This window comes from Cervus elaphus, chromosome X, assembly GCF_910594005.1.
Source record: "Cervus elaphus chromosome X, mCerEla1.1, whole genome shotgun sequence".
NCBI lineage: Eukaryota > Metazoa > Chordata > Mammalia > Artiodactyla > Cervidae > Cervus > Cervus elaphus.
Window position 1 is genome coordinate 177,013,446 of NC_057848.1, and position 15,281 is coordinate 177,028,726.

At 42.7% G+C, this 15,281-nt stretch overlaps 1 protein-coding gene across 1 annotated transcript; it reads left to right on the plus strand.

The window, feature by feature from the left end:
• Positions 1-1,861: 1,861 nt before the first annotated feature.
• On the plus strand, positions 1,862-12,757 carry LOC122690065 (odorant-binding protein-like). Its single transcript, XM_043897016.1, has 7 exons — positions 1,862-2,056; positions 2,520-2,656; positions 5,100-5,170; positions 9,202-9,312; positions 10,230-10,331; positions 10,765-10,807; positions 12,551-12,757. The coding sequence occupies exons 1-6, from the start codon at positions 1,877-1,879 to the stop codon at positions 10,782-10,784; spliced, it is 621 nt and encodes a 206-aa protein (XP_043752951.1). The 5' UTR covers positions 1,862-1,876; the 3' UTR covers positions 10,785-10,807; positions 12,551-12,757.
• Positions 12,758-15,281: the final 2,524 nt, after the last annotated feature.

The following is a 15,281-nucleotide window of genomic DNA, read 5'->3' on the forward strand; positions in this document are numbered from 1 at the left end:
GAATTGCTTTTCAATGTTCTCTTCAGACCTTGCGTACAGCAAGCTAATCAGTCATAACTATCCTTGCAACACCTCATTTTTGAGCCCCTCCTCTCGCTCTATCTCACCCCCTCTAGGTCGTCATAGAGCATATGGCTGGTCTCCCTGTGTGAAAGCAACTTCTCACCAGCTTGGAAGGAAGGAGTGGAAACACAGACATAGAGAACAGACGTGAGAACACAGTGAGGGAAGGAGCGCTGAGATGAACGGAAGACAACTGGATTTTCACAACTGGTGCGATGAACTCTTAAGAGTAAATGATGTTTAATTTCCCCTGGATTGGCAGACAGTGAGGCCGTCCTAAGATGCGATGGTCTTAGGATACATTCCGAGGGGACACATGTTGGTGTGAACCCCAAAGAAAAACCTGAAAGTGCTGGAAGTGCAGAGGAAGAGATGGAAGGGTGATGATGGGAAGACAAGGGCTGCTAGCTGGGGTCACATCCCTGCTTGTAATCATCAGATTCAGGGACTTTCCTGGTGGTCCAGTGGTTGCGATCCTGCACTTCTGGTGCGCTGGGTATAGGTTCTAATCCTGGTTGGACAACTAAGAACCTGCATGCTGCTGGGTGAAGACAAAAGAGACAAAGAGACAAAAAACCAAATTATTATCTGGATCGAGGACCAAAGACAGGGAACCATTTCAGGGTCTTTTGAGACATGAAAGCCTTCAATCATCCAGATGTCACAGCCAAATACCAGAGCTGGATACTATATGAAGGAATGTGTGACTGAAAGAGAAAAATGACACGGAACCAAAAGAAAAGAAGAAAGAGAAAGCAAAAGATAATACCGTTGTTCCACGTAAAGATGGAAAGTTTCGACTGAAGCCACGAGCTGAAGACGTTCTTGAGACAGGCTTCAATCCAAGCATAGGACTCTCAGCTCTGATTTGTCCCAGGAGAAGCCAGTACTGGGTGAACCCTGCAGGGATTGGCCCTCAGCTGACTTGGGAATCCTGAAACTCACTGTTTCTCCATTTCTATACTCAGAACAAGACTAATCTTTTAATGTATTTATTTGATAAATCACTATCAATGAAGATGAACATAAGTAAAAATTTGACTAAAAATACAAAACAAGAGATTCTTTCATACAGAGTTAGGAAAATAACTAGATGTATAGAGTTAGTAAATTTACTTTTCCCATTTAAATTCTAAAAATTACAAGAACTACTATCTTGCTTTTTCACTCACACAGAGAAACAACTGAGTTAGCGAGTAATTACTACATGACAGATTAGGTGGGTAAAAGGTGTCTGGAAAAGGGGTAATGAAAATGAATTGTTAACATGCCTTCTTCATATCAGGTTAAGGGCATTTGAATGGCTCTTCCTTTTAGAAATTAAGAGGAAAGAGCCCACTGTGGGATGCTTTGTACAGACATGCTCCTCACTTTTGAGAAACAGGAGGCTTTCCAAGGGTCGCTTACAAAAGATTTTCCTTGGCTAACCCACACAGTCAATATTTACTTTTACATAATAAATTTTAAACACTTTCCTCTAAGTTAAGTGAACAATATGGGGGGGGGGGGCGATGACGGGAGGGCGGTGTGTACCTTGGACAGCTCATCCCATTTTATATCTCCGGATATAAAAAAAAAATAAATATTGCTGACCTTGAAATTATCACATGTGTACTGTGATTTCATTCATAAGCCTCTCTTGAAACAAATCTCTTTATGAGAATGACAAAAGGCCAGATCCAGGTAACCTTCTCTTCAGACTAATCTCATTACTGAAATGACAGAGTGCCAGAAATGCTTATCTCTACCAACCAGGAAACGGAGGATGACATCTGTGTGACTTTGGTTGTAGAGGAACAACCATTGGTCCGTGATGCATCACGCCAACAGATGCACGCTAGAAAAGAGGCACCGGTTTTGCATCCTCTCCAACCACTGGGACACCCTCAGCTTCTGCAGAAGAAGAGACGGTGAGATGAAGGTTCTGCTGCTCAGCGCTGTCCTTGGTCTGCTTTATGCAGGCCTAGGTGAAGCTCAGCTACTTCTCGTACCGGTACCAGGGGTGGTGCACGCTGGGAGGAGGTCTTGGGGTATATGTGTGTGTGTGTGTCCCTTTTGAGGCTCGGTCATGTGGATCCCTAAGTCTGGCCATCTCCCTGCAACTCAAAGTCGCTCCATTCACTCACTCTATACCTGTTCTGCATGGCCTCCATGTCATCTCTGCCGTCTATTCATTGGCTCTCATGCATGTTCACTGCTCTTGTAAAACAGAAGGAAGATCACACGGCTATTCGACTAGGGCTCTTGCATTTGCAAGACAGCTCAAGCCAGCTCAGTAATGCCTCAGTTCCCTCCTTTATGCGAGTTGAGTTTCCACCTGATTTTATACCTAAGGCTGTGTCCATAAAGATGGGTAACTTCTGCCCAAGTGAAAGGACAAGGGAACCTCCTGAGGGATAATGTCGGGCAGAATTTGCAGAGATGGACGAAGCTTCCTCACAAGAATTTCATTTTAGTTTTCAGGGGAATGGAAAACCCATTACCTCGCAGCCAGTAACAAAGACATTATCACTGAGGGCGGACCATTCCACATTTACTTACGTCATGTTCAGTTTCATCCAAATGACACAGTTGACATCGACTTTTATGTCAAGTAAGTAAAAATCACTCTGAAGGGGGAAAAAAAAAACAAAAAAACTATAAGCTCTTGAGTCTAGCAGAGGGTGTGGCTTCTCCATCTGCTGGGAATTCTGGATGATGTTGAGAGCATAATGCCATGAATTGTGGATGAGCAGGGTCTCAGAGCTGGGGTGGGGGCTGTTCACTTGTGAGCCTCCAGGGGAAGTCCTGGTGCTTTTGCTTAGAAGAGGGTGGGAGTTCCAGAAGCTCCACTGGCAGCAACTCACTAAATGAAAGAGGGACTCGGCAGAGGGAAGAGGCTCATGTCCTGGAACCAACCAGGGGCTTGAACCCTTACTGCAGAGTCTGTAAGAGATGCTTCCCATCAAGCCCGGAACCTGACGGTACTGGGAGAGCCCACAGTGAGCTCTGCTCTGTGGGGCTTCCTCACGGGAATATTTCATCACCACCGAATTCACTAAAGTCTTCACAGCCCCAGATGAGCTTCCCAGGTGATACTAGGGGTAAAGAACATGGATTTCCCCCAGCCAGAATTCTGGAGTGGGTTGCTATTCCCTTCTCCAAGGGGATCTTCCTGACCCCGGGAGGGGACCCTGGTCTCCTGCATTGCAGGCAGATTCTTTACCACTGAGCCGAGATAGTATACTTACAGTCAAATTATAACCACACATACAGAAACAGACTCACACAAACACACAGATATATATCACACATACATATTTATACACGTGTGTGTTGTCACTAATATTTTAAGAACACCTATTATCCTCTGCTGTCTTGACAATTTTGGTGCCCTGTATTTAACTTGTCACACAGCCACCATTTCTGAAATCAGCTTTACTGAAGTGTATTTATGTATAATCTGCACCTTTGTCGAGGTCTTAATTCCATATGCTTTGATATATCCACAACTGTCCCATGAGCTCCACAGTTGAGATATAGAATTCTGGGCTTCCATGGTGGCTCAGGGGTAAAGAATCCGCTTGCCAGTGCAGGAGACACAAGTTGCATCTCTGGTCCAGGAAGACCCCACATGCTGCAGAGAAACAAGGCATGTGTGAGACAACTACTGAGCCTGTTCTCTAGGGCCCGTGTTCCAGACCCCATGCTCCACAAAAGAAGCTACCCAGAGTGAGAAGCCTGAGACTCCAGAGTAGCCCTCAATCACCACAACTAGAGAAAAGCCGAATGGCAACAAAGACTCAGCACAGTCAAAGATAAAGATTAGGATTATATATATATATTTATAAATATATATATTATATATAAATTTGAATATATATATATATATATATATATAAAATTTCTCCATCACAGCTCCCTTTCATCACTCATTATTCAATGTCTACCCCTCGGGCAACAGCTAACAACTGACCAGCTTATTCTCACCTTTTCTGGATCTTTAGATGACAAAGTTATGTACTCTGCATCATTTTCTCTGGTTTCTCTCACTCAGCACAATGGTTTTAAAATTTAACTTTGTGTCCACATATACAGGGAGCTGTGTTTTTCAGCCACATGAAAGGGCTTGGATTGCATAGATAAAATTTTGTAAATTTGCAGCTTTTGGAAAATTGTTTGGTTCCCACCTTATGATTCTCTTCAGTAAGTTCAGTATATTTCCCTAAAGACTGATAACAGTAAAATCAATTCACTGTGGACATTTCTTTGCAAGGAGTCCATTCAAAAATTAACCCAATTCTTGTTGAGTTATGCCCATTTTAATATTTGTTTCCTGTGCATTCTATGTGCCAAATATACCTTTTTCTTTTTTCACATCAATGCACAGAGGACAATATAGGAAGTCACCCAAACCTTTCTGTTACATAGGTGACAATATATACTTAACATATATTATATATGCATAATTTCCTTATATCATACAAGCATACCATATGTACTTGTGTTTTTGTTTGTGTGTCTGTATGTGTCGATGTGTATATAGCACATAGATGTCTTTAACGTTTAATCCTTTTATGGGATTGTGATGGACGAAGAGTGTGCGTTCTGAGAAAATTAAAAATTTTCTTCTAACTCTTGGTGATATTTGGGTCTCATATTCTCTAATAACTCACTCCCAAGGTTGTGAGAACAGCCAACGTCTGTCATCATGGCTATTCCTCTCAGTTTTCAGAAACTATATAAAGGAACGGCTCATTCTTATTAGGTTTTCCTAAAATTCTAGACGTCTCCATGTGTATTGGCTTTAAACAAACCTATAGTGTATTTGAAGTTTATCTTTGGAACAACTAGTCAGATCTAATGTGTAGACAAACCATCCTTGTCACCTGATATTTGCTGGATCTAAGACAATATATTTCTTCTCTTTGTTCCCATTGTTCACAGGTACTAAGGTGATACAAGCACCGTCTGGGCTCTGATACAAAAAGAAATTCTAATTATATACCAAATCTTCCTATTTTAATAAAACAACTTGAATATATTTTGTCTTTAAGGTCAGACGGAGAATGCGTAAAAAAACGTGTCACAGGGGTAAGGCAAGAAGGTTTGCTTTATGATGTTGAATGTAAGTATTTGATGTTGAATGTAAGAGTGTTTCACTGGGAGGAGCGTGTTTGGGTGGCAATCTTGGTCTTGACTTCCTTCAGTTACCCCCATACATCTGCATTCTACTCCTCCTAACAGTTAGAAGTCAAGGGCTGGACCGTCTCCACAAAACTGAGTTTTACTCAACAAGACTAGAGCCAGACATCCTAGAGTGTGAAGTCAAATAGGCCTTAGGAAATATTACTAGGAAAAAAGTTAGTGGAGCTGATGACATTCAACCTGAACTATTGAAAATCCTAAAAGATATTGCTGTTAAAATGCTGCACATAATATGCCAGCAAATTTGCAAAGCTGAGCAGTGGCCACAGGTCTGCAAAAGGCAGTTTCTGTTCCCATCCCAGAGAAGGGCAATGTCAAACAATGGTAACTACCACACGGTCATGCTAATTTCGCATGCTAGTCAGTTTGTGCTCCAAATCCTTCACGCTGGGCTTCAGTCGCTCGTGAACCTAGAATTTCCAGATGTGCAAGCTGGGTTTTGAAGAGGCAGAGGAACCAGAGATGAAATTGCCAACATCTGCTGGATCATGGAGAAAGTAAGGGAGTTCCAGAAAAACACTAACTTCTGCTTCACTGATTATGCTAAAGCCTTTGACGAAAGGCTTGCCACAAACTGTGGACAATTCTTAAAGACATGGGAATACTCGAACACCTTACCTGTTTCCTAAGAAACCTGTATGCGAATCAAGAAGCAACAAAGCAATAGTTAGAACTGCACAGGAAAACATGCATTGGTTCCAATTTGAGAAAGCAATAACTCAGGTCTGAATATTGTCACCCTGCTTACATAACTTATGTGCAGAGTGCATCATGTGAAATGCCAGGCTAGATGAATCACAAGCTAGAATCAAGATGGCCAGGAGAAATATCAAGAGCCACCGATAAGCAAATGATAACACTCTATTGGCAGAAAGTGAAGAGGAACTAAAGAGCCTCTGAATGAGGGTGAGAGAGGAGAATGAAAAAGCACGTTTGAAACACAGAATTCAAAAAATGAAGACCATGGCATCTGGTTCCATTATTTCATGGCAAATAGAAAGGGGAAAGTGTGGAAACAGTGACAGATTTTATATTCATGGGCTCCAAAATCACTGCAGATGGTGACTGCAACCATGAATTTAAGACATGCTTATTCCATGGAAGTAAAGTTAAGACAAATTTAGATACTGCCGTTCAAGGCAGAGATGTTGCTTTGTTGACAACAAACCATAGCGTCAAACCTATGATTTTTCCAGTAGTCATGTATGCATGTGAGAGCAAAAAGATCATATGATGATCAGATCATAAAGAAGGCTGAGCACAAGGGAATTGATTCTTTTGAACTGTGGTGCTCAAGAAGACTCTTGAAGTCCCTTGAACTGCAAGAAGATCAAACCAGTCAATCTTAAAGGAAACCAACCTTGAGTATTAACTGAAAGGACTGATGGTGAACCTGAAGCTCCAATCCCTTGGCCCCCTGATAAGAGCCAACTTGTTGGAAAAGAACTCAATGCTGGGGAAGAAAGAAGGCAAATGGAGAATGGAGTGGCAGAGGATTAGATGGCATCACCTACACGATGGGCATGAGTTTGAGCAAACTGGGAGATAGTGGAGAGCAGAAGAGCCTGGATTCCTATAGTTGTCAGGTCACAAAGAGCCGAACGTGACCCAGCTACTGAACAACGGGAAAATGAGACTAAGCACAGGTGTTGAATTTGTATTTTGTACGATTCTCACCGTGAATGTCCTGAATGTTCATTGGAAGGACTGATGTTGAAGGTGAAACTCCAATACTTTGGCCACCTGATGTGGAGAGCTGACTCATTTGAAAAGACCCTGACGCTGGGAAAGATTGAAGGCAGGAGGAGAAGGGGAAGAAAGAGGATGAGATGGTTGGATGGCATCCCTGACTCGATGGACATGAGTTTGGGTAAACTCCAGGAGCTTGTGATGGACAGGGAGGCCTGGTGTGCTGCAGTCCGTGGGGTTGCAAAAAGTCGGAAACGACTGAGTGACTGAACTGAGACTGAGATGTTTCTCACAGGAAATTACAAGAGCTTTGTGAAATGACGTCTCAAGATTCTGTCTTGAGTTTGTACATTGGGGTCAATCACTTTTTAAAACCAATCTTAAGATATCTAAATCTAAATCTGATTTTTAAATTATGCTCTCATATTCTTCAGTTCAGTTCATTTGCTCAGCCGTGCATGACTCTTTGCAACCCCATGGACTGCAGCACGCCAGGCTTCCCTGTCTACCACCAATTCCCAGAGCTTGCTCAAACTTATGTACATCGAGTCAGTGATGCCATCCAACCATCTCACCCTCTGTCATCCCCTTCTCTTCCTGCCTTCAATCTTTCCATGCATCATTATTCCCATATTATTTTTTCCTTTGACTGAGTCATGAATGCTTCCACTGTTATTGTTTCCTTTGTTGTCGTAATACCTTTTAGCTGGATTTTTAAAGAGCAAATGACAAGGGAGAGAAACAGAAGAGTTTGCCGTCTCGCACAGGTCTCTTTCAGGAGCTAACCCCCAAGAGTTTTTGGTGGGGTGTGGTGTCTCTCATCAAGCACAGCACAGACAGTGACCTTGTCGGTGAGCTGAAACCCAGAAGACAGATTTACTCTGTGTACCATCGCCTTCACAGGCAATTCAGTGATTCTGCCATGCCCACCTTGGTGAAGTCATGGTCAAAAACAGGCGGTCACTGATAATCTGAGGACATGCATCATCAATCTTAAGTTATTCCAATTCGATCCAAGGTTCACGGACTCATGGTCGGTTTGGATGTGTTGCATATATTTTCGGGGTTATGAGATGGAGAAGCTGTTTCAGCTGCTATTTTTCTTCTCCTTCTCAAGCAGACTGATGATTTTCAGTATTTTAGACACTGAAGAAAGGTGTTTTCATGTCTCAGGAACACAGTTGGGCAGTTGTACATCCCATCTCGCTGAGTGATTGCAGGAAGGTGTGACGGAGGCCAGGAGAGGCAGAATGGAAGTAGACAGTTTAGAGGTGACATGCAGTAGGTCAGAGCTGCTTCTTGTCCCAACACGGGGGGCAGAGTGGTCGGGCAGGCAGAGAGGAGGGGCAGGGCTCCAGGTGGGGATGGAGCTCACTGCCTACATGTCCCAGAAGGTGAACTGTCTTCAGAACAACAGACACGGCAGTGGGCTTTGTCATACCCCAGACTGAGCGGGCAGAGGAGACAGAGTAATTAATGTAAAGTATTCTGAAGGTTGCCAGGAAGAGGCTTAGGCACTCAGGAACACAAGCTTATGAATGGTAGGCTGATTTTGGTCCAGAGAAATCAATGCCATGGCTGGGATAACAGGAATACAAAGGATGTTGGAACTTCTGCTTGATAATACCCTCATGCTGTTGAAAACGCTGTTGGGAACTTCCCCGGTGATTCTGTGGATAAGAATCGGCCTGCCAATGCAGGACCCATGGATTGGATCCCTGGCCCTGGACGATTCTGCATGCCATGGGGCACAAAGCCCATGTGCCACAGCTACTGAGCAGATGCGCTAGAGCCAGCGAGCAGCAACGACACAGCCCACACCTCCTAGAGTCTCTGCTCGACCAGAGAGAAGCCACTGCAACGAGAAGCCAGTGTACCCCAACTGGAGAGTGGTCCCCGGGTCCAGACAAGTAGAGAAAGCCTGCAGACAGTGAGGAACATTCAGAGTAGCAAACAATTAACTGAAATTAGATAAATTTTAAAAATATACATCTATTGGTTTCACTAGGACTCAGGTTCTAGAAAGCGTCTTAGTAAGACAGCAAGGAGTGACTGGTTATCTGTAGGGAACATGAGAATGAGGGAAGGTCTTGCCTGCTCTTCTTGCTGCTGTATCCACGGTATCATTCAGGGCACCTGTGGAGCGAGGCATCCATCAATACCACACATGCTGTTCGTAATGCCCCCAGTCTGTCACAATACATCTAACTGACAACAAATGAATGCGGGGTTGTACATATGTATCTCTTTTCTCTCTCACAGATGCGGGTCAAAACAAAGTTAGAATTCTTCAACTGTCACTTACCCATATAGTAGGATATGTTCACAATGTGGCTGAAGATGGAAAAGAGACAGACTTGGTTGGGATAATCGGTATGTATGGCATTCTAAATTTCCAATTGCTACTGTCACACCACATGTCCATGTCAGAAATTTCATTCAGAAAATCACGAGGTGTTGGCAATATTCACTATTCACTGTGCAAGGTCTTTGTATTCGTGTTCACTGACCTAAGTATCATGGAAGGTAACCTAATAAGAATTGGGGCCAAAAGTAATTTTCATATATTTGAAAATAATCTCTACACGTTGATTTTTTAAAAAATTGTTTTTATAGAGTATTTAAAAAAATACGTCAACTAAGCTCAAGCCATGGCTATAATGAGGCTGGCCTGAATGACATCACTTTATATCAGTTTTCTCATGCATTATAACCCCTGGAACAGAAACTTATAAAGTATCTTCATCCTGTTCAATTATCACAATGCACTCTTCTTGTGAACAGTGACATGACCCCAATTGACCACAAGAAGCACTGCAGTGCGTGTACCATTGAGATAATAGATGTCAGTTTCAGAAAAGGTATTGTGTAGAAAGGTTGGCTAAAGAGTAAACTGTCCCCCAAGTGGTGTGTGATGGGGTTAATGTGTCTCCACAATGGGAAAACCCAGTTTGCTGCTAATTTCAGTCCAGTACAAGACAGGAATCCAGGTACAGGTCCTGGGAAGTTAAAAAAGAAGCAAGTCAGTTGCCTACTGACATGGGTTGAGTCTCAAATTCATGGAGCTCCTGCAAGTCTTTGGGGGTCCTGCTGCTGATGCTGGCAGGATTTAGTTACAGAGTTAGAGGGAAACTAAATCTTAGGACAGCAGATATCTGCAACATGGGACATGGAAACTGTTTGAGTCTCTCTTAAATTATACAGGTGGAGATCAGATTGGCACATTCAATTCCTTGTTCTGTATATTCAGAAATTTCTGTGCGTTCTCCTTTTTGCATGGTGATTTTCAGGCAAACGTGACAAGATTTCAGACAGAAGGTATCAGAAGTTCAAAAAGGAGGCGACTGACAGAGGGATTCCAGAAGAAAATATTGTAAATTTCACTGATAATGGTAATGAAATTACACTTTTTTTCTGACTATATCTTTCACCTGGTATGTAAATATCAGGAAACAAATCATCTTATTTAAAATTTCTTTTTCCATAAGTAATCTCATGTAGAGTGGTGGTTGATGGTGGTTTAGTCTCTAAGTCATATCTGACTCTTGTAAGTCCATGGACTGTAGCCTGACAGACTCCTCTGTCCATAGGATTTTCCAGCATAGAGTCCTGGAGTGGGTTGCCATTTCCTTCTCCAGGCAAACATTCAGACCCAGGGATGGATCCTGGGTCTCCTGTACTGCAGGCAGATTCTTTATTGACTGAGCTATCAGGGAAGCTCCTCTTATAAAATACATTGCTTAAAAAAGAAAAGAAATCTTAAAAATACTGGAGAATGGTCATAATCAGAGGCTCTTTGATTTCTCCCATTTTGTTTTTCCACAGATGACTGTCCAGAGGAGTGAATAAAATTGAGGTCAACAGTTTTGTAAGTATACATAGTTTGTTATTAATGGTGCTCCACCAGATAAATCAATGAGGATACATTGCTATTTTAGGCCCAATGCCCATTAAGTGGCTTTAGGGGTGTCAGACTCAGTACTACCGCCATGGGCTGTAGCCCACCAGGCTCCTCTGTCCATGGGATTCTCCAGGTAAGAATACTAAAGTTGGTTGCCATTTCCTTCCCCAGGGGATCTTCTCAGCCTGGGTGCCATACAAGCCTTTCTACATTGCCTGTATCAGCAGGCGGGTTGTTTACCACTAGCACCTATTTCATACATGCCAAACATTGCACGTAACAATTATTTGTCCCGATAACTTGCATTCTAGCACTAGAGTGCCTTGTCTATTACGTTCAGTAATTTCTCTTATCTTGAGACGTATGAAATTACAAATTGTTTGCTTGATTATTGCTGAGCAGCTTTGGTGAGAGAGCCTTATCCTGCAGGAATCTTGCAGAACAGTCATCAGAGAGAAGCAGGAATCCCCACACGCTGGTGGAAACAACTTAGTGTTTCCATCAGTCCTGACCTGACAGTTGTCCACACACACCTGTCCTCCAGAAACACCAGGATTAAAGAGTGTGCACAGCTTCTCAAGACCAGTGTTTCATCTCACATGATTCTGACAGAATTTAAATGCCTTCCAGCCACACTGTCTGAAATATGCATTTGAATCATATTCCTCCTTAGAAGGTAATTTCTGTTACTGGGATCTTTAAGGTTTTAAAACTAGGACAGCCTCAGAAAACAACACTGATCTTGGCTAAAGTGTGGATTTAATTTCCTGTTAAGAAAAAGTTACTGAGAGAAAAAAGGCAAAAAAACACACCAGCTTGCAGAGGAATATGATTAATTAAAAAAAAAAAAAAAACATGCTGCAAATATCTAATGGAATATTACTCAGTCATAAAAAAAGAATGAAATCATGTCATTTCCAGCAACGTGGTTAGACCTACAGATTATCATACTGAGTGAAGTAACTCAGAAAGAAAAAGACAACTACAATCCATATCACTTATATATGAAATAAAAAATAAGAGATGGGGTAGTTATTTACAAAACAGAATCAGACTCACAGACATCGAGAACAGACATTGTTTCAAAGGGGAAAGGATTTGGGAAAGATATAGATTGGGAGTTTGGGTCAGCAAAAGCAAACTATTGTAAACAGGACAGATAGACAAGAAGGTCCAACTGCATAGCACAGGGGACTAAATGCAATATTCTGTAAAATCCTAAATTGGAAAAGAATCTGGAAAAGAATCAATATTAATATATGTATGTATACATGAATCAGGTTCCAGTACCCCTGAAATTAATACAACTTTGATAATCACCTATATTCCTAAATGAAATTAAAAAAAAAAAAAATTAGTTCTTGAAGACCCAAAAGATAAACTTTGTGGAATTAGGAGAAGAATGTATCTCAATCACATTGACAGTAAACCACGTTTAGATTAACATCACCATGAGCATGCATTCAGAAATCATTGCACCTCAAATCAATCCCAAGTGGAAAATCTCCCACCATAGGTACATTCTGGGGAAACTTCCACAGGGACCCTGCCATCTCAGAGATGTGGAGTATCAACGTCCACCAGGATTCTGTCCACGGGATCCCCTACCAGCTCCTATACCCTGGACAGCCTGCTGCCTGAGGCTCAACCCTCTCAGCCATCACACACTCACCTCTACTAAACTTTTGACCCTGTTTTATTCACCTTCAGAGTCACTGAGACCAGTCACATCCTCTTCTGCATGGAACCAAGATCAACAACACAAAGATGACTTTCCTGCTTCCTGATTAACAGGATCCTTCTCTCTTCACACACACACTCTCTTTCCCATGTCATTTCTCCTGATCACTGGTCATGTGCTGTCTGCTGGTATTTGGTTTCTGAAGGCTTAAATAAATTGATTTAATATCTGCCCTGCAAATGTGTGGCTGTGCAAAAGCCACTTGATTTCAAACACACAATTTTCCACTTTAAATATCCAGGAAATGTGAGAGTCGCTCGGTCATGTCCGACTCTTTATGACCCCATGGACTATGTAGTCCATGGAATTCTCCAGACCAGAATACTGGAATTGGTAGCCTTTCCCTTCTCCAGGGAATGTTCCCAACCCAGGGACTGAACCCAGGTCTTCATGATTTCAGGTGGATTCTTTACCATCTACCAGGGAAAGCCCAGGAAACGGTGCCTTAAATAGGACAGGTGTTCATCAGATGCAATTCTGATGAGGATTCGATAGAGATGCCCTCAGGTGTCCAGGAGAGAGGGAGAAAAAAGACCAAACAACCATGGGACAGGAGACAGGGGACAGGATCTCCCCTGTCCTTTTAGATGAAATTAAGACTACACCCCTCTTGGATGCAATTCAACTACCCAAAGAAGTGGCAGTAATACCCCACTGGGGCCATCAAATGGATGATTCTGACATAACAGAGGGAAAAAGAAGAGCCCACCGGCAAACAAGAGAGACAGCCACCCGGTCTGTTAATATTCATGCCCCCTTTCTGTGGGGCTTCCCACCTGACTCAGTTGCTAAAGAAGCTGCCTCTAATTCAGGACACTACCTGCAGTGTAGGAGACCTGGGTTGGATCCCTGGGATGGGAAGATCCCCTGAGAAGGAAATGGTAACCCAGTCCAGGATTCTTGCCTGGAGAATCCCATGAACAGAGGAGCCTGGCAGGCTACAGTCGTTGGGGACTTGAGTTGGACACGACTGAGTGACTAAACTACCACCTCCTGTGGGACAAGATTCACACTGATATAAAACCCCATTATTACCCTGAGGAATGGTGAGGTTCCCTGTCTGACGGAGATATTTTACTCCCCTCAGGATGGCTTCAAACAGATGAGAAACGTATGTTACCCTCTAATGCCCAAAGAACACTTCTTAAAACCTGACATCAAACATCCAACTTGGGAATTGAAAACACTTTCCAACTTACTTCATGTGTCTTTAAAGAAAAAGGATTAAGAAAAACTAGAAATGAAACTGTCAAGGGATGTAAAACGTGTTTCTTTGTTTCGGAAAACTAAGATTCTGTATCCGGCCCCATCAGGCAGTTCAGTTAAGTTCAGTCACTCAGTTGCGTCCGACTCTTTGCGACCTCATGAACCGTAGCACGCCAGACCTCCCTGTCCATCGTCAACTCCCGGAGTACATCCAAACCTATGTTCATCAAGTCGGTGATGCCATTCAACCATCTCATCCTCTGTCGCCCCCTTCTCCTCCATCCCTCAATCTTTCCCAGTATCAGTGTCATTTCCAATGAGTCAGCTCTTCGCATCAGGTGCCCAAAGCATTGGAGTTTCAGCTTCAACATCAGTCCTTCCAATGAATACTCAGGACTCATCTCCTTTAGAATGGACTGGTTGGATCTCCTTGCAGTCCAAGGGACTCTCAAGAGTTTTCTTCAACACCACAGCTCAAAAGCATCAATTCTTTGGTGCTCAGCTTTCTTTATTGTCCAACTCTCACATCCATACATGAACACTGGAAAAACAATAGCCTTGACTAGATGGACCTTTGTTGACAAAGTAATGTCTCTGCTTTTTAATATGCTGTCTAGGTTGGTCATAACTTTCCTTCCAATGAAAAAAAGTCTTTTAATTTCATGGCTGCTGTCACCATCTGCAGTGATTTTGGAGCCCAGAAAAATAAAGTCAGCCACTGTTTCCACTGTTTCCCCATCTATTTGCCATGAAGTGATGGGACCAGATGCCATGACCTTAGTTTGCTGAATGTTGAGCTTTAAGCCAACTTTTCAACTCTCTTCTTTCACTTTCATCAAGAGGCCCTTTAGCTCTTCTTCACTGTCTGCCATAAGGGTGGTGTCATCTGCATATCTGCGGTTATTGATATTTTGCCCAGCAATCTTAATTCTAGCTTGTGCTTCTTCCAGCCCAGCGTTTCTCATGATCTACTCTGCATAGAAGTTAAATAAACAGGGTGAAAATATACAGCCTTGAGGTACTCCTTTTCCTATCTGGAACCAGTCTGTTGTTCCATGTCCAGTTCTAACTGTTGCTTTCTGACCTGTATACAGGTGTCTGAGGAGCCAGGTCAGGTGGTCTGGTATTCCCATCTGTTTCAGAACTTTCCACAGTTTATTGTGATCCAGAGTTCATTTCCAAGGCACACCATTCAATATCACAGTAATCCAAGTCTATGCCCTGACCAGTAACATTGAAGAAGCTGAAGTCGAATGGTTCTATGAAAACCTACAAGACCTTCTAGAACTAAGACCCAAAAAAGATGTCCTTTTCATTATAGGGGGCTGGAATGCAAAAGTAGGAAGTCAAGAAACTCCTGGCATAACAGGCAAATTTGGCCATGGAGTACAGAATGAAACATGGCAAAAACTAATAGAGTTCTGCCAAGAGAACGCACTGGTCATAGCAAACACCCTCTTCCAACAAGGCAAGAGACAACTCTACACATGGACA